General features: G+C 47.5%; 1 protein-coding gene across 1 annotated transcript; it reads right to left on the minus strand.

Moving 5' to 3' along the window:
- Nucleotides 1-12,030: 12,030 nt before the first annotated feature.
- On the minus strand, nucleotides 12,031-16,709 carry LOC311173715 (uncharacterized protein C9orf152; the record flags this gene model as incomplete). The annotated part of the gene is made up of 2 exons (XM_084237802.1): nucleotides 12,031-12,530; nucleotides 16,517-16,709. 2 exons carry the CDS (start codon nucleotides 16,707-16,709, stop codon nucleotides 12,031-12,033), a joined length of 693 nt encoding a protein of 230 aa, XP_084093928.1.
- Nucleotides 16,710-23,564: the final 6,855 nt, after the last annotated feature.

The raw sequence follows: 23,564 nt of genomic DNA on the forward strand, positions 1-23,564 counted from the left end.
GAGTCCCAGTTCACTGTGTAAGACCCCACCTTTGGGCTTGGAGCTGCGGGTGCTGCTGGCTCACTGGTGGTGGGGTATATATAGCCTGTGAGCCCCACTGATGGGAGCACAAAGCAGTGGGCGCCTGAGAGCCCAGGTTCCATGGTGGCTGTGTTGTGCCCTTGACCTGTAACAGGCTGAGAGTAAACTGAGCCCTTTTGGCGGTAGAATATTTAGGGCCATTGATGTGTTATTAGCACACATCTAGACGTCCCTCAAACTTCCATTGCTACAAAGCTTGGTCTTTGGCAATCCCTGGGTCACCTGAAATGGTGAGGGCTCTTGGCTCTAACTCTCTGGGCTCTTTGAACGCTGTCAGAGGGAATGTAGGTGATCTCAACCCTTGTCTGCAGGAGAGGCCAAAGCATACAGTCCTGAGGACAGCTGGAGGAAAGAGCTGGTTACCTGCCCTCTGACACGCTCCTTTCCAGCTCTATGATCAGGAGACTCACTCCAGTTCCAAATGAGCCATCATCAAAGTGGAGGAAAATAAGTCTGGGGAGCAAGTGAGTAGGGATGACATGGGTACAGGGGGTTAAATGAAAGAGTGGGGTCAGTATCCCCCAAATGGTAAGGTAGACTTTTCTCACAGGCCCAGAGTGGGCCTCTGGTCACCCTGATGTGGGAACTAGAGGTCAGTTCAGGTCCCGGGAGGCTGGGAGGTCTATTACCATGCCTTAAGGAATGCAGACCAACCAAAGGTTTCATTTATTTGTGGAATATAAATAACCAAAGAAAATACCTACAGTAAAGCAAAGCAAAACAATTCTTGGACTTTGTGAAAAATATACTGACTACCAGAGGGAGTGGGGACAGGGGGAGGGTGGGGACAGGAAAGAAGGGGATAGAACATTGGCAGGAGTGTTTTGGTGGTGGGTGAGTGAAGCATGTGCACCTATGGAGGTATGAAAATGTTATATATACATGTAAATGACTGACAAATTAATAAGAATAAGGAATGCATATTGTTTTGGGCTAGGAGTGAAGGCCCTGAAAGCTAGAATCTTCTGTCCTTGCCTACACCCTTCCCTCTTCCAGGAAAGGAAGAAAAAATCTTCACATCCTAAGCTTATGCCCTTTTCCCAACCAAAGGAGCATTATCTGCTCCCCCTTTATTTTTCAAAAAGATTTTTATTTATTTATGCATACAAGAACTGGGGTACAGGCCAGAGCTGTGGAGGGTGAGAGGATTCACCAGAGACAGAGTGGGGAACAGAACAGGTAGACTGATGAAATACACTGCTGAGGGGAGCAGCGGGCGAGACAGGAGAGGTCTGCTGCACCATGTGGGTTGCTCCCTGGCCAGGGAATGAACCCACACTGCAGAGGCTGCGGATAGCTTCACAGCGCTGGGCTCAACCCGCTGCACCACCAGGGAGGCCCTGCTCCCCCTTTAATGACCCAGAAGAAAGTAGGTTTGAGGGTCTCATCCAATTCTATGTTTATCAGTAAAAGTTCTCTAAGAAACTCATTTCTGAGCTCTAAGAAACTCAGAGGTCACCCCTCTCATCTATCACGTGAAGTCTCCCCCTCGGTTTCCTTGACATCCCAGGTCCCCAAACACAGGATAGCCCTGGTCCTCTCTGTTACTCTTTAGAATTTATTTACAACCATGTCAGTTCTCCATTCCTAGGTTATTAAAGTGTTTATTTTTCCTTCTAGTCTAGTTCATGCTGTTCTGATTACCCCTCCGGGCCGAGACAAACCCAGAGGGTATGGAATGATTTTATTGGCAGGCCTTCCAAAGTATGCAACTGCTGGATCTCATTTAACATAGGTCCTGGTTACAGGTCAGGGAGCAGAGCGAGATCTCCTGCAGGGACTCAATCACCTGCATGGAGTGAGAGGGGACAGCAGGGGGCGCCATAGGCCATGGGGACGGGTGAACAGCACCCAGGCGGCTGCTGATGGAAGAGGGATGCAGTCAGAGATCCAAGGGGATCTGGAATGTCCATTATGCAAACCTACCTAACTTAGAGAAGTAACTATGGAGGTGAAATTCACAAACACCACGAGCCATGTTAAAGTGAGCAAGGCAGCACTTACAGTACATTCACCACGTGGTGCAACCAACACCTCCATCCAGTTCTGGAACATTTCATCATCCCAAAAAGCAATCCCACGCTCATGACGCAGTCTCTCCCCATGCCTCCTCTTCCCTGGCAGTCATGGGTTCTGACTGCGGTCTTGCCTGCTAGGGCATTTCGTGTGAATGGAATCATGTACCACGTGACCTTGGTGCTGGTTTCTTCCTGCATTACATTTGCAAGTTTCTTCCGAGCTGCTGTATCAGCATGCCCCTCCTGGTTAAGTCTGATGGTACACCAGTGTGTGCCTGGCCAGGCTTTGTTTATCCGTGTCTCCCTCCAAGGCACTTGGCTGTTTCCACCTTCTGGCTCTGTGAGGGGTTCAGTCGTGAACACGCAGGGACATGTGGGTCCCCTGTCTTCAGCAACTTGGGGCATATACCTAGGAGTGGAGTGAGGGGTCATGAGGTCATTCTGTTTAGCCTCATACATACCCTTGACCCCTCCCCCCACACCAGAAGGTGGCCTTTAGAAAGCTGATGGGGGGAACATGAGTGAGCTGGGAGACCCAGCCCCCTACAAAAAGGGGGTGTGCTCCAAACTGCCAGGCCCTCATATTCAAAGGGGGCTCTCAAGGAGCTTGTTCTGTGTTCTCTGGAGTTTGGGGTACATGGGGGTATTGAGAGGAGCCATGCCTGAGCATTTCCAAGGGCTCCTGATCTTCGGTGGAGATTTCCCTCTGTGTGTAGAGGAAACTGCGTGTACCACCTCCCCCCCCCCCCCCCGCAGAAACTGTGGGTGCAGGGAAGGCCCCTCGTTCAAGAGAGGTAGTATGAGGTTTCCTTGCAACCTGTCCATAAGGGCCTCCTGGAGAGGGGAAGGGACTGCAGGAGGAGGCAGAGGGATGGGAAGCATCCGCCTGGGCCAAAGGGAGGTCCCAGTGATGAGAGGTGAGTCTCCAAAACCAGGAAAGAGACAGTGCAGGCATTTAATTCCTTCCCTCCTGTCTCCTCCCTCCTCCCAGCCATCACCTGCCCTAATCATAGAGAGGCCTGAGACTCTTCTAGGCAATTTGGGGAGAGATCTAGAAGCTCAAGGTGGGAGGTCAGCTAGCCCACCATCCACCTCTTCCCACAGTTACCCAGAGCTGAGGAGGAAGAGAACCTTTGAATGAAAAAGGACTTTTTAAAAATGACACTGGAAAGGATGATTAAGTTCCAAACTGACCTTGTGTTTGTTTTATGACTTAGCGTGGCCAGGAGTGCATTTTAGTCCTATGAGTAGTCAGGAAAGGGAGAGGTTGTCCATTAATTTCATCCATAGCTGTAAAGGGAAAAACAGAACCACTTATGATTGTATGCTGTTCAAAGTGTTTCCTTAATTACAAAGCATGTGGGGGCCTCCCTGGTGGCCTAGGGGTAAAGTCTCAGCACTGTCACCATTACTGCTGGATCCAGCCAGGGAGCTGACCCACATGGCGCAGCAGACCTCTCCTATCTCACCCGCTGCTCCCCTCAGCAGTGTATGTTTCAGTAGCTCTGCCTGTTCTGCTCCCCACTCTGTCTCTGGTGAACTCTCTCACCCCTGGCACCTCTGGCCTACATCCCAGTTTTTCTATGCAAAAAAAAAAAAAAAATATATATATATATATATATATATATATATATCTCATCTCAAAGCATGTGGCCTGTTTATCTGTCCCCTTTGTCCCAGGACAAAGTTTGACTTGGGTGAGATAGACACTCGATACCTAGAAAAGCTCTCACTTCTCTGGGTAAAAGACTATTTACTTGCTAATCACACTACACCAGCCTCGCTGGGCCAGCTGAGACTTGGGGCTGTTGGACTGAAGGGGAGCGCCTCTGTGCCCTTCCTAGGGCGGCCTGCAGGGGGTGACTTTTCCTCCTTGCACCTCCCTTCCCTCTTCAGGACAACAGGATTGACTTTCTTTGAACCAGGGAAGAAAAGTGGGGCAGAAAGTTCCCGAGTAAACTTGTTGAAATGGCATAACTTCTCCAAAACGAGTGAGCCATTCCCCATGCCTCTGTGCAAGTGCTTGGACACTGATGGGGATTTTTTTTTTCCTTAAAAAATATCTACAGGGGCCTCCCTGGTGGCGCAAGGGATTAAGCACCACACTATGAAGTAATCTGCAGCCTCAGCCTCAGCAGCATGAGCTGATCCCCAGGCCAGCCAGGGAGCAACCCATGTGGCGAGCAGACCTGTCTCGCCCTCTGCTCCCCTGTCTCGCCCTCTGCTCCCCTCAGCAGTGTATTCAGTCTGCCTGTTCTGTTCCTCACTCTCTCTTGTGAATCCTCTCACCCCTTGCACTGCTGGTCTGTACCCCAGTTCTTTATGCATAAATAATTTTTTTAAAAAATCTACAGAGAAAATCGACGAAATGTGGACCACCTACACTGATCTAACAGGAACGTGGGGATGGCCGGGTAACTCTCCTGCCTGCCTGTGACTACACAGATGCCTCTATTTTCGTCTTTTTCCTAATAAACCTGTCCTTGTAAAATGTAAAAAAAGAAAGTGGGGAGAGCCTGCCTGGATCGTGATTGCATCAGCATTCCTGCCTCGGAATCCCCCGGAAGACTTGCTACAGCGGACTCCCTGAACTCACGCCCAGACACCCCCAACCCCATTTCAAAGTCCGTAGGTCTGGGTGAGGCTAGAGATTTCATTTCTGTCTTGTTGCCAGGGGGCACTCTGTCTTCAGGTCCATGGAGCACACTCGAAAGCCTCTGAGCCAGGGTAGGGCAGGGATGCTGGGACACCACGCATCCCCGGATGGTTAGCATCGCCAAGCCTGATGGTGTGGTTTGTGTGCTCCAAACACTGAGCGACCGTGGGTGAAGTAGGGAGAGGTCTACTAGGAGGAGGCACCAGTCAAGGTGATGGGCATCAGCAGCTGGTGTGTTTACTAGTGTCAGGAAGGCACAGAGCAGGTTCTCTATGACCCTATGCAAACAGGTGAAGGCACAGTCCTGGACCCCTCGGTGGCTTTTCAGGCTTTTATTGGGATTTATCAGGTACACGGCAGGCAGGAGTGCTGGGGGGCCGGGAGGCTGGCAGGCCTCCCAGCCCCCAGCAAGTCTTCACTCTATCTGGGCTCTCCGGCCTTCTCTCATGGTCTTGTTCTCTCTCTCTGGCTGATTCTGTTTCACTCTCTCGCTTCTTCTCTTTCTGCTTTCTGGTTCTGTTCAGCTCTCCCCTCCTGTTCTCCTTGTTCTGGGTCCTGTGATGTTGCCCTTAAAAGCCCAGTCTCAGCCCAGGTGAACCCACCTACATATGCCCACACCCTACTCCAGGTGCCTGCCATCAGGCATGCGTTCAGGGCCACAGGAATCCATTATTAATCCTAATGGTAGGAGGGCAGAAAAGCCTGACGATCATTTGCCCTACAACAAGCCCTCCAAGGGAGTCCGGTACCTACCCTCGAGCAGCTGGGCCTGGAGCTTGCCAGGAGACACGGGCCATTTAGGCAGAAAGCGGCCCTTGCCCCCTCAGTGGCAGAGGCTGTCTTTGGGGACCAACAAAGTTTCTCTCCTTAACCACACTCCAGCCAGGCCTCTTCTCTTGGGCAAAAACATCATTTCTAATAATTCAAGGCCATATCCCTGAGAAAAGCCTTGTCCTCCTTCCTTAAAGTGCCTTCCTGAGAAAGGTTAAGGTGCCGACAGAATTTACTGTTTATTCCAGCAACACCTGAAGAAGACAGGGCCCGGGCCTCTTGGCCTGTGGGAGGTTAGGAGCCTAATTCGCTAAGCGCCTCTTAGCAAACCCAGGTGGGTTTCACAGAGGCCAATCCCACCCTCCCCTCTTTCTGTAATTTCTCATTTCCCCAAATCTACTGGATGTCTGTCTGCTCCCCTCCTCCTCACCTCCTCCTCATTCTCCCTTTAAATATGTCCAGTCACCTCCGTGCAAATCAAAGTCACCCAGTCTCCTCTGTGCAAATCAAAGTTGCTCAGTCACCTCTGTGCACATCAAAGCCTGGTTCCCTTCAGGCTCCTTCCTGCTGCAATAGCACAGCATGTGATGCAACTCTGTCCTCTCCCCTTCAGTGTCCAGCTTTATTTATCTTTGACAGGACATTTAATATTTATATGGAGGCCACTCCTGCTTCCCCTTCCATGGGAATAAACATTGGACTAGTTCTTCTCAAATCCAAGGGGAGGGGAGGGCGGCCAAAGAGGCTTTTAAAGATGTTGGTGGTGTCTGTAAGAAGCTGGACTAGATAATTGCTCAGTAAAGAAGCTGCCCTGTGAGGGGGCACCTCAGTGGGGAAATGACACCACAGAAGAGCCCAGAAACGCTCCCAGCCTGTTGGGCCACTTCTGGGCATGCGCCCTGGGGTTACATTCCAACTGTGGTGTGGGCTCTCAGCTTTCTCCTCCAGGAAATAGTGAGCTTATCATTAGTCAGGATCTAACGCTTTTGTCTATTATGGTGCCTCAGGGCCAGTGTGGTGAGGCCCTGGTTTTTGGGAAGGGCTAGCCATGATTTTAGTCACCTGTTCAAACAGGACTGGGACAGCTCATCCTACAGGCTGCCAATTTCTTTCACCTAAGCTGCCTCAAACCTTCTCACAAAGGACCCCAGTACTAGAGCAGCAGCTGAGGACTGAGTTCCTCATCTGCAGAAGTTCATGGAACCTAAGTCTGTCCACACCAAACCTGCAGACCCAGAGCTAGGTCAGTGTAAGGCATCAAGGGAATAGATGCCTGAAACTACACTCACAGGCATCACAGAAAGAGCTGCCTAAGCTCCCAGGATGCCCTTCCTACCCTGCAGCTGAAGAGCAGGGAGTATACCAGGGGCGGGGGCGGGGGGGGGGGTAGGGGGGGAGTGAGTGAGAAGACCACGCCCCTTCCTCCAGTCACAAAGGTATAAATCAAGATTGTGCCGGGGCTCGGTAGGTTTGTGGGATCTGAATATAGCTTCAAGTGCCAAGAACTGGAATGAAATTGCTTGGTGTGGGGGGTAACTAAAAAATTAGGAATTGGGGCTGAGCTGACACAGGGGAGCCTACTCCCTAGCAGAGACAGAGCAGAAATGACAGTGAATGAGAACAACCCTCAGGTCCCCATCACCACCCAACAGGGCTTATTATCACCTCATTTTTCTACTGGGATATCTGTGGTGCTGAGAGTTAAGTAACTTGGCCAAGATCATATCTGCCAAAGTTCAGGAAAGATTGAAGTGCAATTTGTAGTAGCCCCATGGGGGAGGCCTCACTGGGGTTGGAAGGCTGGGAGACCCTATGGTGACCTGCCTAATACAAGGTTACAAAGTGCTAAAATGGCTGACACCAGCAGGAGAGGTTAGCTCCAGGGAGAAAAGTTAGCTCCAGTCCTGGGTTAAGTCAGAGAAAGTCAGAGTCCTGGGAGATGTGACAGCTGAAAGGGAATTGGAGCCCTTTGCTGCAGCCAGTTTGACAGCTCAGGGGGTTGGGAGAGATGTGTGAGTGTGTTGAGAAATAGATTTTTCTGGTCTAATGCTCCTGGCAGAAGCAGCATTGTGGAAAGAGGTATAAGGATTCAAAACCAGCTCTCCCCACCCCCAAGCCTTCAAGCTCTACCACAGGCAACACTAGATCCTTAGCCCCACCCAGGCATGGGAATGTGACCCAGGCCTGAGGACAGGGCCAGGCCTCTGTGGCAAAGGCACTCTAGCAGCTTGGTGGTGGTCATTAGGTGCTGACCTGAACATGCTAACCCTGACTTGGCCTGCCCTTGGCTGAAAAGTTTTCTGAACTGTCTCTTGGAATCTGGGTTTTTAAACCCATGTTCAAGAAATAGCAACTCCAGAATGAAGAATGTGGATTCTAGACAATGAGCATGTGTAGAGGGTTTGTAATCAGGGGAGTGGCCTGTGCAACCTCTTGTACTATTTTTTTTTTTTTTGCTCCTTCTGGTCTGTGACTCCATATCACCCCAGTTCTCCTTTTTCCTAGTGTTTTTCACTGCCTCTTCCCTCTATACCTTCTATTCTAAGTAAGAATTAGGAATTTTTACATATTTCTAATCCTTAGAGATTTCTCTACTAAGTAAACTGGGAATTTTCAGGACTCATTTGGGATCCTGTTTCTCTCTTCTCTGCATGGGCAAGGTCCTCCTTCCTCATCCTCATGACCCATGTAAATTCCTATTTCTAGATCAGAACTTGTCTGCTTGTTAGTTCATTCATGTCTCACAACGAACTGTATATCACAAGCATCTAAAACTCAGTATCCCTCAAACTGTTCTTATAAATTCCCTTCAGTAAATCCTATTCACTCTGTCTCCAAACTATCTATCAATTGTACCCACTTTTTCTCCACCTCTTTTGCTCCCTCCCTGGTTTGAGCTAACACCGTCTCTCCCACAGAACTTGCCCTGGCCATTTCTTTCCTGATATTACCTCTTAACCTGCCCCTCAAACTCAATTCTCCATAGAACAGCTGGACTAATCTCATTCAACTGCAAATCAAATCATTTTAGTCCCATATGTAAATCCTTCAATGCGATTTATTGTATTCATGGTAAAATCAGTAATGCACCGTGACCAGGCTCCTATGTACCTTGTCAGCCACTGAATTTAGCCATTAGCTTACTCACCTTTCCATTTCCCCTCTCCTTTTGGGCACGTGGGGTACCTTTGAAGTGAAGATGGGACCATGTGATTAGTTTTAGACTCTAAAATTCAAGCAAATGTAACCTGAGAGTCAGTACATGACCATTAATGCACCTTCTTCTGTGGGCACAGTGATTGGGAAACCACTACTTTATGGTGGTGCCATAAGATTGAAGCAACCTGAATTTCTGGTAATACAGGTAGGAAAGTTGCCTTGGAAGTCCACCCATATCTACAGTAGACGCTTCATGAATGAAAAATAAGCTTCTGTTGTGAGCAGAACATAGCCCAACCTGATTGATCAACCACATCATCTCTTCTTGGTCACTAATGTTGAAATACTTGTTTCAACTCCTGAACTACATTAAGATCTTTCACCCTTCAGAGCCAGTGCTCATCATTTTCCCTCTGCTTTGAGTGATTTTTTTTTTTTTACCTCTATTCATTATTCTTCACTGACTCTTCATGGAGAACACAATAAAGAAAGCTAAAAAGTTAGTCTGGAAGAGTCTGCAGGTTGGGAGAGGGAAATTGTGACAAAGACTAATCTGGCTGACTGGCATTTACTGAACACCCTACATGCTAAGTCTTAGTCTCTGTGCTGGGACAATACGATGAATTATTGTTCCTGACATAAGGAACACTTAGACTGGGGGTGAGCGCCCCCAACTACAGGAGGAATGGGAGAAGGCAAAGGAATCAACAGTAATGTAGACTGAAGAGATAAGAAAAGGAAGACTTAGAAGAAGCCAATGAATTTGGAGAGGAACTGAGAAGCAGCCTGCTGTGGGCCCATGAGCACATGTGGAAGGGAAAGAGAGAGCAATGCCGAACTTTTTTTTTAAGAGATTTTTTTTCAAGGTTTATTTATTTATGCATACAAGAACTGGGGTACAGGCCAGAGGTATGGGGTGAGAGGACACACCAGAGACAGAGCGGGGAACAGAACAGGCAGGTTGACTGAAATACACTGCTGAGGGGAGCAGTGGGCGAGTCAGGAGAGGTCTGCTGCACCACATGTGGGTTAGCTCTCTGGCTGGGGATGGAACTCAGGCCATAGAGGTGATAGTGCTGAGACTTAACCCCTAGGCCACCAAGGAGGCCCCCATCTGGTATCCTTAGCCAACTGGACCAAGAATGGAAAATCAAGAAAGCGTGTAGATAATTAAAATATTTTTGTCATCCCCAACCAACCAAAACCAGAACCAAACAGACAGAGAAGCATATGAAACCCACTGTGATTGTGGGTAACTGCTGGAGTCCTCTTTTGCTTGGAGAGAGGAGGGTAGCTTCCTGGCTGGGGATCAAACTCGTGCTACAGTGGCTGCGGACAGCTTCATAGGTTGTGTCTTTACACCCTTGTGCCACCAGGGAGGCACTTAAGAGATTTTTTAAAAGATTTATTTTTATTTATTTATGCATACAAGAACTGGGGTGCAGGCCAGAGGTGTAGGGATGGTGAGAGGATTCACCAGAGACAGAGTGGGGAGCAGAACAGCCAGATCTACTGAATACACTGCCGAGGGTAGCAGCCGGCAAGACAGGAGAGGTCTGCTGCGCTATGTGGGTCAGCTCCCCGGCCATCCTCATGCTGCAGTGGCTGGCAATAGCTTGATAGCACTGAGACTTAACCCCTGCCCCATCAGGGAGGCTCAATGCTGAACTTTTAAAAATAAACATTGCTGCCTCTTACAGAGAGTGCCAGGAATTTCTATGCACATTATTTCCAGTCTGTTCAAAAGTGAGGCTCATCTCCCTCACTTTACACATGATGAAAACCAAAGCTGAGAGGTTGGCCCACATCACGCATCAACAGTGGCCAGATTAAAACCCAGGTCTGCTGGCTCCGGAGTCCGCACATACACCCTCACTGTGGGGGCAGGGCAGCAAGACCCTGCATGCATGCCAAGCCTGCTAAAAGTTTTTGAGCCATGAAGAGAGAAAAATTGTAAATGATGTAAAAGGAGGGAAACCCTCCTTATTTGTGGAAATCTTTAAAAAAAAAAAGCAAAGAGCAAAGTTGTTTTTTTTTTTTTTTTCCCTAGAAAATATCCTTGTTTTTTTATTAGGCTGTGAAACATCAAATGACTCTTGTTAATTATTCAGAAAAAGAATGTCGATGAATCCCCAAACTGGAGTGATTTTCCAAGGAGCAGGCACAGGCATATTTTTGACAGATAATGACATCCTTGGTCAATAATTCTGGATGTGGAGGGGTAAGACTGGGTGGTGATGGATTTAAAAGGAAGATGGGAGTGAAACTTGACAGAGAGACTCTCTGTTAAGAGAGAGGCAGGAACAGTAACTTAGGTGTGTTTAAATATCATCACAAAGTTAAAAATTAACCAAGAAAGGCATATTTCTCTCTCATCGGCCAAGTAACATCTGCTTTACTCTGGGGCTGAAAATACATTTATCTTTGATCCTTGGAAGTATCTGAGTGATGGGAATTTGACTGAGAAGAGCAGTGCATGGGGAACTCATTATTTTCCAAGCTGGAATATGTATAAGACTCCTTTTGTTCAGGCTTCTGTTACTATATATCATCAATGAGTGGGAATTTTTTATAAGAATGTAATTTGGCGCATGGGGAGGGGAGAAGGGAAGGTGAGAGAGAAGAAAGGAGGAGGGAGGAAGGGGAAGGGAGGACAGAGAGTAATGGAGAGAAGCATGGATGGAAATAAGTCTGTGAAAAGGCTGGCTGTGATGTCTCACTGAGGTGACAGATGACCAAGGCTTCCTGAAGACCTGAAACAGTAGGTGGCATTGGTCTGACCCTTTCTACCCATGCTGATGATACTTGGAGAGGCTCAAGCTGAAATTCTGTGGTCACCAATAATGAGCATAATGGCATCTAAGTGAACTGGCCTCCAGGCTCAGCACTGGAAAAAAGGCAATTCTCAGAACCCATCTACCTCAGAATATGTGAGAAAACATCAGAAAATATTGAAAACAAGATTACCCATACCCATGGACCTCAGGTCAGTGCTAAGGTGCTCCCTTCAGTTCTAGGGGCTAAACAGATGTCCCAGTGGACTCTGCAAAAAAATGCTTTCCCCTCCGCCCGCCCTCCCCAGCCATGGGGCTCCATAGTGGTGTCTTAAACACACAGACAGCGCCCTCTCATCCTCAACTGTGAGCAGTCTCGCTTGGGCAGTCTCTTCTTTTTTGGAGGACAGGACCATGTGCTCACTGTGCAGGTCACATCCCACAATTCCTGCCACTGAGCTAGTCCAGTTCTGCTCACAGCTAGAGGCCCTTTTGGTGGCTGTCTCTCCTCTGGTCTCCAGTGAGGTCAGAGATGGCCTCAGGGTTGAGATAACAGACTGTCTCCAAAGCTTCAAACTGGGCCATATAGGCCCAGGTTGCGGGCAGCTTGGGAGATTCTGGGCGTTTTCCTCTGGGGAAATGGGTAGTGAGCTGGTTTTCCAGACCTGTGTGGGGCCCTTCTGGCAGGAGGGCACTGAAAGCTGACCTTCGAAGCAGATCCCACAGCCTCTGTTTGGGCACTGTCCACCTGACAGGCTCCCTGAGTCCCCAGCTGAGTCATCTGGTTGTTCTCAAACACTCCTGGGTCTCCTTCCTGAGGGATATTTTGCTTCGATGCCATGCTATATTTTGTTTGATGTTGGGATTCCTGGGGGAAGGTTTGGAACAAGCGATGCGTCTCTAGGTGCTGGTGCCAGGGCGACTTCAGCGCCTGAAGACAGCCTCCCCCGTCCTCCTCGACTGCCTGGTCCACCTCAGGACCCGTCTCTTCCGGACACAGCGAGTGCCTCCTCTCCTTGTTAATCCAAACGCTGCTGACCATGGCCTCAGGGGGAGCCACCGTGTACTCTCCTGAGGAAGCAAGGACAGTGGCGTCACCAAAGGAAGGTACATGGGCAACTCTCATGTGGGGGTCTCGGAGTTTTCAGGAAGGCTTTGCCCCAGACTTAGAAAGTCCGGGTACCTAATACATGGAGGATATGTGTGTAATGGACACACTTTGACCCTTCTCACACAAGCTGTCTAGGGAGACACAAACACACACACACACACCCCATACATACAAAACCCCCACCCTCTCTCACAAACACAAATGATTCTTTCATTCACCTAATATTTATCGAGCACGTTTGTGCCAGGAGTGACTTATTCTAGCTTCTGGGAAGCAGTAGACATGGAGACAAAATTTACACCTTCATGAATGTGTGTGAACGGAGAAGAAAACAGGCAAGCGAATATATAATACAATTTCAGGTGGTAACCAAGGCTATGGAAACGCTCAGGCATGATGGAATCTAATAATAAACTTCAGTGTTTAGAGGGAGGGAGGGAGCTTCGGATGTGCCAGGGAACCATCCTTTCTGGCTGAAAGAATAAGAAGCAGGAGGAGGAAGTTGGCACATGGGGTCAACCCCCACCACAAATGGGGATTCACACATTCTCCAGTGAATGGAGAAGCTCCTCCCACTCCTCTGAGATTATGATGATGGCACTCCCACCCAGATGGACATGGGTGAAGCTGTGTTTGGAAGCGGTGTCTTTGAGGACTGGCCCAACCTTCCCAGTCCCACAGACACGGCTTCTGCCCCTGAAGCCTCTGTTCCTCTGGATGGGCTTCAGGGATGAGCACACAGGCTGATGCTCTCTTCTTTCTCAGGGGTGTGTTGGTACAGCCTTGTGGGATATGATTGTAGGTTATCAACTCTTGGGGGCAGCGAGGGTGGCGGGAATGGCCAAAGGCATTTTCCTATGGGAAGGAGGCCTGTTTCCAGCCTGGACTTCCCTCTGAAGTTAGGGAGGCCGCCTCCTGCTCTGGCCTTCTCTCTGCAGGAGGGCCGTAGGTGACTGAGTGCTTGGAGGCTGCGTGAGGAGATGGTACAGGAGTAAAGTCAGAGCAAGAGCCCAGAGCTCCATTTGTAGGAATCCAAGAAAAACAGGACCTAGTAACAGCCTAGTAAACACAAATTCCAGGGTAAAACACGGTTTGTACCTGCTGTGGAACTACTATTTTCTCAGCATGACCAACATGAAACCTTTGCAAATGTCCAACATGGTGTGTACTCATTTGAGAACGGAGGATGACGTGGGCATGATGGAAGAACCTAGGGGCCAGGATCCCTTCCCTCTAGGGGTTTACAGGAAAGGGCCCAAGGTGGACAGGCAGGTCTTGGCAACAGAGAAACCCCACTATGTTGTCAGCCCCAGCCAGGGGTCCGCAGAGGAGGAAGGAGCAGGGTGGGTAAGAACAATGGACTCTGCCCTCAGAGCAGACCCTGCTGAGGAGCACAGCAGGGGTGGTTCATTGTGTTCAATCCACAGCGGGAATGTGCCACCCTCCTCTCTCCAAGCAAAAGAGGACTCCAGCAGTTACCCACAATCACAGTGGGTTTCATATGCTTCTCTGTCTGTTTGGTTCTGGTTTTGGTTGGTTGGGGATGACAAAAATATTTTAATTATCTACATGCTTTCTTGATTTTCCATTCTTGGTCCAGTTGGCTAAGGATACTAGATGGGGGCCTCCTTGGTGGCCTAGGGGTTAAGTCTCAGCACTATCACCTCTATGGCCTGAGTTCCATCCCCAGCCAAGGAGCTAACCCACATGTGGTGCAGCAGACCTCTTCTGTCTCACCCGCTGCTCCACTTAGCAGTTTATTTCAGTAGATCCTCCTGTTCTGCTCCCCACCCTGTCTCTGGTGAATCCTCTTACCCCCCACACCTCTGGCCTACACCACAGTTCTTCTACAGAAGGAAGAAGGAAGGAAGGAAGAGAGAGAGAGAGAGAGAGAAAGCAAGAGAGAGAGAGAGAGAGAAAGAGAAAGAAAGAAAGAAAGAAAGAAAGAAAGAAAGAAAGAAAGAAAGAGAGAGAGAGAGAGAGAGAGAGAGAGAGAGAGAGAAAGAAAGAAAGAAAGAAAGAAAGAAAGAAAGAAAGAAAGAAAGAAAGAAAGAAAGAAAGAAAGAAAGAAAGAAAGAAAGAAAGAAAGAAAGAAAGAAAGAAAGAAAGAAAGAAAGAAAGAGCGAGCAAGCAGGGGAAGGGACATTTTGAATTCCTCCTTGATTTCTCTCTTGGATGAAGGATGGAATGGAGATCTTACAGAAGTATTCTCTCTTGAGAATGCTAAATGAAATTTACCTAGAAAACACCCAGCTCAGACAGGAAATCCCACCCCACTCCCTTTCTACATGAGATGAATCACACACCACCTGAATGTGACAAAGCCTATGCCTTGGGTCACCAACCACTAGTGCAGTGGAGTTTCATAGACTTTGAAGTCATTCAAAGTCTCCTGGAGCCCTTATGGGGCAGCAGGGACCTCGTTTCTAGAACGTAAATCCTCTCCATAATCTAAGACATGAAGCAAGCTAAATCTGAGGCCCTTCCTTTCAACAGTCAGCTCTCAGAATACCTAACCTTCCAATTGTGCCCCAAATGTCTTAAGACATCTCAGTGATGACTCTGTCCTCCCGGGTTTCTGGTGGCACTGGGTCAGTATCTTCTAAATCCCCTCTTCTCACCTTTATAACACTAATATCTCCTGATTTTCTCCCCCCATTTAAGAAAAAATTTCATTGTGGTGCAGCATATGTAAATGTACCATCTTAACCACGTTTAACTGTCCAGCTCCGTGGTGCTAAGTACCTTTACATTGTTGTACAACCAAGCTCCAGAACTTTTTCATCTTCCTAAACTAAAACTGCACTCATGAAACAATGACTGTCTATTTCCCCTCCCTCTGCCCCTGGCAACCACTCTCCTTCTTTCTGACTCTATGAATTTGACTACACCAAGTACCACCTATAAGTGTCCTTTTGTGCCTGGCTTCTTTCACTTAACATAATGTATTCAAGTTTTGTCTACATCCAAGCCTGTGTCAGAATTCCCTTTCTTTTTTATGGCTGAGTAATATTCCTCTTCCTCATGTTAACTGCTTTCTGCCTTCTTCTGCTCCTCCTTTACATATTTGAGTATTCAGGAACTCTAACTTTCTTCTCAGTCTCTTATCACTTCACACATTGATCCTTCACAGCTTTATCCATGCCTGCCTGCTCTTCAGCAACACCTACATGTTGTTGACCTCTTATCTTTTTGGAAGGGGAGATTTTTTTTATTTATGCATACAAGGACTGCGGTACAGGCCAGAGGTGCGGGAGGGTGAGAGGATTCACCAGAGACAGAGCGGGGAGCAGAACAGGCAGACTGACTGAAATACACTGCTAAGGGGAGCAATGGGCGAAACAGGAGAGGTCTGCTGCACCATGTGGGTCAGCTCCCTGGCCGGGGATCAAACTCTTGCTGCAATGGCTGCAGATAGCTTCATAGTGCTGCGACTTAACCCCTTGTGCCGCCAAGTGACCCTGGCTACTGCACAAGGCTAGAATGAGCAAGCTCTGTGAGCCGGGGTGCCTGTGCGTCCCTGAGTTTTGGGCTACCTTTGACCAGAGCCCAGGCTTGGAAACACCATGTCTCCTCTAGAGAGCCAGTTTCTCTGGTTTGACCTAAGTGCTTAGTGAGACTCAGCCAAGAAACAGAGCTCCCACCTCCCCACTAGGCCCAGCAGCCTCGTCAAGCCCCACTCACCAGGTGGACCAGAGGTCAGAACAGAGGTCAGAACAGAGGAGCAGAGGCCTGAACAGTGCTCTGCCGCCAGGTTCCTGGCCGGGCCTTCTGGCTCAGCTAGAAGGGGGACCAAGCCAGACAGACCCAGCCTCCCTTCCGCCCTGAGCCTACTGTCCTGACTCCAGAGAGCCTGCCGAGCTCTGGCCCTGCCCTGCCTGCAGCTCAGCCTCCCACAGCCAGGCCCTCCTCCCTCCTCTTCTGCCCCAGCACCTGCCAGCCCTACCTTTTCGGTATACCACCAGGTGGGTCTGGGACCTCTGCTGCCGTCTCAGGCCTTCATACTGGGCTCGGAGGCGCTGGACGCTGAGCAGGGGTCTGTTCCCCACGGCCTGAGTCCCAGAGCCCTCAGCCATGAAGGGAGACCCCAGCTGCCAGAAGTGGGGCAGGGTAAGGCACGGGCAGGGCAACCCCTTCATCCGGACCAGATCCGGGAGAAAAGCAAACACAGGTGGGGGCGGGGGAAGAAGGCAAGGGCGGGCCAAGGGTGGGTGGGGAGGGGAGAGGGAGGCAAGGAGGGAAAATGGAAGGACAAGGAGGAGGGAGAAGGAGAAGGAGCAGGTAGGCAGAGGGGGGTGTGGGGCAGGGAGAGAAGGGGGAGAAGAAAAGTGGGGTGAATGTCAGGTCAAGTAGAAAGGTGGACGCAGTAAAGCTATGGAGAGGGGGAAAGAAATGTGGAAGGGAGTGAGGTGGTAGCAAAAGTCCAAGGGGAGAAGCAAAAGTCCAAGGTAGGAGGAAAATTGAGGAGAAGGGTATCTGAGGGGGCGGAAGAAGAGGAGGAAGAAAGCAACGGTGGCAAGAGCGGTTAGTGGGTGAGAGAAGGGGGAGCACCACAGGGCAGGCAGTCGAGGAAGCCGGGAGACTGAGGGCCAGGGGAAGGAGGGCCTGGAGAAAGCAAGAGCAGCTGCTCAGAGACCCGCGAGCTGAAGGAGTCGCCTTGTTCCAGGTGCTTCGGGGTTCAATCCTAAAGTTTAGAATCCAATTCCAAGAGCTACGGTGAACTCTCCGGTTTCCTGGCAGCTGAAGCTGGTGCCGGAGAATGCCAAATGCCTGCTCGGTGCACGCCTCGCCAATGGAGCCTGGCGCTCCTCAGCAAACAGGGCGGGTTTGCACTTGGCACAAGGAACACTCACAGCTGGTGCCTGGGGAGGTGCGCGCTGCAGTCATGCCTGAGGGAAACCCAGTAGCCCTGGTGCCCCCAACATCTCTACTCACCCCACACATACCCTCCAGGAGAAAGCCCAGCTCCAGTCAGCTGTGGGGATGACTGAGCCCAGGGAAGCCTGTGTCCCTAGCGTGCACCTCTTTGACATCCAATGCAAGCCTGTGGTCTCAGCATTTTCCAGGCAAATAGTAATTGGTATTTACCGTACCCACAGCTGGGCGTGCCCCTGCCCTCGGCCCACTGGCTTCAGCCTCTCTCACCGTTCTGGGGGCTTGAAGTCTAATATCAAAGTGTCAGCAAGGTTGATTGCTCCCAGGAGCTCACTTCTCACTTAGTTCTGGAGGTTTTTTGGGAACTCTGGCCTTCCTTGGCTTATACAACATCGCTTGATCAGGCGTCCCTGGAGGCAAAGGGGTTAAAGTCTCAGCGCTATCAAGCTATCACAGGCCACTGAGGCATGAATTGCATCTCTGGCCAGGGAGATACCCACATGGCGCAGCAGAGAGGAGAAGATGGAGGTGGGGAGAGGAGGAATTTTTTTATATGTTACTTTTGAATTGCCTATGGCCTTTGGGTCATCAGAAACGTGATAGATCTCAGCTGGAAATGCAGATAGGACCATTTGTGTGACACAGTTCATTATAGAAAACGTGTATCCATCAGGCAGGTGTATAATAGAGAATGAAGAGATAGTCCAAATCAACCCTTTCTTTTCCTGCTCCGCCTTCCACGTTACTTTGTTCAATCCCGCACTCAACTGGCAGAAGAGATTCATACTTTCTTTCTGCTCTGTTGTCCCAGGTTCTAACTTCTTTTGGTGTCTGGCCATGAGTAAGTTCTAACTATTAAAATAAGGAGTGAGTGGTCTAGGTCGATGGAGCTTCTACATAACTACTACTTGACATTATTTCTGAGTTATTATGTTTTCTTAGGAAGCCTCTCCCTTTCCTCACCTGCACAGTTATCATGGTTTGGGTTGGGTGGAGCTTCATTGGCCCCACTCCTGGAAGAGGATTTTGGAGGAGAAATTACCCACTCTGTCTCATAGACCACACAAGAACAGAACTCTTCAGCCATTATGTGTCGTAGAATTGAATGAAATTCTTAGCTGAAGTCTTAGAAATGAATGAAATTTTCAGTCTAGGAGGTATCTGTCATGGAGATGCCAGCCTCAGAGGAGACCAATATTTAAGGGAAAGACAGAAGAAAGAAAGTCATCTTGGAAACTAAAAAAAGCAAAATCAAAAAGATATGGGGGAAAAAATCAATAAAGTGGGACATCTGAGACTGTAAGGAAGGAAAAAAATGTCACAAAAGCTGAAGGGTGGCCAAAATAGGGAAGACCATGTCCTGAACTCCCTACTTGCCCTGTAGCATCCAAAGTATCACCTGTCCTAATTCCTAAATGATTAAGCAATTTCAAGGCTCAAGATAATAGAGAGTTTTAAAAAATTTGTGCTACATAAGTTAGACTCTTTTTTCACCCCAAACATATTTTGTATAAGTTACTTTTGCATCTTTTGTTTACATTACTCCACAGACTTCTGGCACACAGTTCATTACACAAAACCATTACAATGAGCAAAGAGCTGAAAATCTTATATGCTCTGAGAGCTCTTTGTTCTTTGTTAAGCAAATGCAAAGAGCAATTGAAACAAATGATAGTGCTTTGACACTTGGTCACATTTTAACCAAAGGCTGTATAAGTCTTTGAAGATTCGATTCATGGTACAGAAATAATGGAATATTTTGTAGTCTTAAAATATAGGTACATTTAATTTTTGATTTAATTTTTTAAATTTAAAGTATAAATAAAATTTAAAACATTTTAAATGAACATAACATAAAATTCACCTTTTTAACAACTTGGAAGTGAACCATTCAGGGGCATTTAATATAGTCATAATGCTGTGTTGCCATCACCTCTGGTTACAAAACATGACATCAGCTTGTTACAGGGCAACCCCAATGTGAAATGGTTGGCCTGACTATGGGTCCTCATCCACGCATTTAAAAGGGACTTATAATGAGACTCAAATGCAGGTACACAGAAAAAGGGTAATAAAGGGTTTATTTACAAAAAAAGGGGGGGGGAAATGAAGAAATGAATAGCTTAGGGAGAAAGAGAAAGATAAATTGGTGAAATGGGTCCTTCCAGTTTCACTGAGCTGGAACCCTAATTAATAGCAAGCTGAGAGCCGGCCAAAAAACCAAGAGCCCCCAAGACCCACATGTCTGGTTATATACCAACCCTGGCTGCTCAACTCCACCCTCAGTTCCCAGCAACCCTCCCTTCGGTGGTGATGACATTGTGGGATCTGTAGTTCCTGGTGTCCCGGATCTCCTTGGTGTGAGGTGCAGGTGGGGGGGTCCATAAAACCTATTTGTGGAGTTTTTTCAGGACATCCTTTCCCCCCAACAAACGCGCATGGAAACCCCATACCCATTACCAACTTATTCTCCTTTCCCCTAGGTCCTCAGTCCCTCTCAATCATTAATCTACTTTCTATGGATTTGCCTCTTCTGGATATCTCATATAAATGGAACCATGTAACATGTGACCTTTGCGTCTGACATCCTTCACGCAGCATGAAGTTTTCAAGGTTCATCTGTATCGTGGCATGTATTAGCACTTCATGCCTTCTGTGGTTGAACAATATTCCATTGTAGGAGATAATCACCTTTTGTTTACCCGTTGGGTGGTTGATGGACAATTTGGCAGTTAATAGCACCACTGGGAATAGAGCTGATACGAATACATGTGTAGGTTTTTGTTTGAATACCTGTTTCAGTTCTTTGGGGGTACTCTGCTTGGAAGAAGACTTGCTGAGTCATACATAGAGCTATTGTTTGTTGTTCTCATTGCAAAACTTCCTTGGCTGAAATTGTGTTGCCATGTGATAATATTAAAAGATTTCCGCACTGTGGGCTCTGTTTTTTTGTAAACATGCAAAGAGCTATGACCTCCACATGCTGCCTTTGCATGTTAGTTGGTTCATGTGTTAGGTTTTCTGGAAAGAGGATCATACTTGATGTTTCTTCATGTAATGACAAAATAACTCCCTGGCTAGAAACAAGATTTTCAAAGACAAGGACATCTCCTGACCTTTTTGGCTTTCTTTTTCTCCACTCTGTTACTTCAAATAGAGTAAAAGTTTATTGTGAAAAATGCACAAAAGTTCTTCCAGATTTATTTTGTCAGAGTTATCACCTATGCATGTGCTACTTTATATAATGGTTATGTAAAGTTATTAAGTGAGTTCCAGAGGTAGTTTAGTGATTATGTGGGTGGAGTTTACAACCAAAATGCTAGAGTTGAAATCCTGGCTCTGCTGTTTAAAAGTTCTGAAATCTTGTCTCCCAATCTCTCTGTGCCTATTTCCCCATGTGTCATATGAGGCTAATAACAGCACCTCTGTAAGGACACAAACTTCTTAGAATAGCGGTTGGCAGGAGGTCAGCAGATAAGAGTTTTTTGAATGCATATTCACAAATTCCTCCAGACAATGGCAAAAGCTTTAATCAAGATAAGTTAATGGTACAAGTTCTTCTAAAGGGAAATCTTACTGATTTTAGTATCGAATAACCTAATTGCTTACAAAAATCAAAAGATATATTACAATAGTTAAAAACAATTTTATCAATGATAAAACACAATGTACTATAATCATAACAGCTCCCACTTTTTTGGTCTTAAAGTCAAGTTTCCAATCATTTAACATTTAGTCACGTAACAGTATTGAACAGACATTATTATCATAAAGCTTGCAGTTCCGTGGAGGGGATAAAAATGAAAAACAAGATGACTAACAACTGCATAATGTCAATTTATGATAAGAACGAGGTGAAGAGTATACAACAAATAAATTAACTAATGTATATAAAGCTCTATGGGGGAGTTCCCGGCCTTAAGTATTCCGTTATAAATGTTATCTATGATGATTTATTTTATTCCAATAATTGTTATCATTATTGTTTTTTCCACCAGTTTCCAAAAAAAAAAGTCCATCTTAAAGTTTCCTGCCCTCTAGTGGGGACATTGAGTCATAGCCACACAAGCAACTGAGTTAATATTTTTGCAGTTTCAGCTGCAGTTTAGTGGGCTCTGCTGGTTGTGTGGTCTAGCATTGTTAGGGGGAAAAGGATGTCCTAAAGCTAATTTCATACAGGCTTTGTGGACTCCACCCCCACTCCAGACCAAAGCCAAAAGACACTGGGAACTACAAACCCCATCACCACCAAAGGGAAGGTGGCTGGGACCTGAGGGTGGGGTTAAGCAGCCAGGTTTGGTATAAAACTAGACACGTGGGCTTTGGGGGGGTTCCCTTTTTGGCTCTACGCCAGCTCGTAGCACTTTGGGTTTCCAGGTCGGTGGATTGGGTAGGACGCATTGAAGACTTTATTTCCCTATTTTCTCCCTGAGTTGTGCATTTCCTCAATTCCCTTTCCCTTGTAAATAACACCATTTATTAACCTTGTGTGTGTGCCTGCAGTGAAGTATTAATAAGTCCCTTTTAAGCGCGTGGGTGAGGACCCACAGCCAGGCAACCTGTTTTATATGGGGCTGCTCTGTAACAGCACTGTACTGGATGCCACGAGACACCAGCCTGCCACAGGGCCCCACGCGTTTGTGAATTCCTGCAGAGGCTTTCTTTTTCTTTTTTTTTTAAATTTATTTATGCATACAAGAGCTGGGGTGCAAGTGGTGAGAGTATTCACCAGAGACAGAGTTGGGAGCAGAACAGGTAGACAGAAATACCCTGCTGATGAGAGCAGTGGACAAGACAGGAGAGGTCTGCTGTGCCATGTGGGTCACCTCCCTGGCCAGGGATCGAATCCATGCTGCAGTGGCTGTGGATAGCTTCATAGTGCTGACGCTTAACCCCTTGTGCCACCAGGGAGACCCGCTGCAGAGGCTTTCTTATGGTGCTCAGTGCCTGTGACCTAACTGCTGCCTCTGAAGTCATGTACAGTCAGTTGCCTGTGAAGTGGTCAGGGGTGGAAGTTCTCCTGAATTGGGCTCCCCAAATAGGAGCGTGACAGGCCCAGCTAATCAGCCTTCAAAATAGACCAAGACAAAGTCAACTAATCCACAGTCCATAAAAAGAGATGGAAAGTATTTGAACTGTGATGATGGCAGAGTCAAGAAAGGCTGTACTGCCCTGCCAGAGCAGCCTCCCAGGCCAGAGATACTGCAGAAGCCCTAGGGAAAGTCTAGAAGGGGCTTGAGACTGCTGCATTCTTCCTACTTTTCTTTTTAAAAAAATATTTTATTTATTTATTTTTACATAGAAGAAATGGGGTGTAGTCCAGAGGTGTAGGGGGGTGAGAGGATTCAGCTGAAACAGTGGGAAGCAGACCAGGAGGATCTGCTGAAACACTGCTGAAGGGAGTAGCTGGCAAGTTATGGAGAGGTCTGCTGTGTCATGTAGGTTAGCTCCCTGGCCCTGGAACAAACTCAGATCACAGCAGTGATAGTGGTGAGACTTAACCCCTAGGCCACCAGAGAGGCTCCTTCCTACTTTTCCTTAAATAACTTTACCTTAAACCTGAGTTAACCCAGTGCCAGCTTCAAAAGCCAAACAAGAATGCTTTCAATACGCCATCTATTTCATCCTTGCCCGCCTCCTAAGCCGCAGATATTTTTATCTCCACTTTGAGGTTCCCAGCTAATTACTGGCAGCACTGAATTTGCACTCCTTTCTGCTACCAAAGTTCATGTTTATTCTACTACCCGAGATAAAGAGATATTGAGATAAACTACATCTCGTGGTATTAAAACCTGAGCTGAATGGAGATAGGGGATTCGATATTCTTCCACTTATTGCTAAACCCTCTTTTAAAAATAAGTGGGTTAAGCAACTTTAATCAGGTTATCAGACAATATTTTGCGTGAACTTTAAAGTTAATTTAACATCTAGGGGCAATTTGATCTCTTGCTTCATAAACTTGAAGCTTTCCTTTAATCAGCTCATTCTGAATTTTCTCATGGATAGAAAACCTTCCCCAATAGTTTGACCCACATTCCTGGGCATTGTTTTCTGTTTTAACCATGGTCAGGTGACGTCCACCCTACAGTATTTTACGTGAGCTCAAGTGCTCTTAATCC

This window comes from Talpa europaea (assembly GCF_964194135.1).
Source record: "Talpa europaea genome assembly, chromosome: 7".
In the NCBI taxonomy this organism is placed as follows: domain Eukaryota; kingdom Metazoa; phylum Chordata; class Mammalia; order Eulipotyphla; family Talpidae; genus Talpa; species Talpa europaea.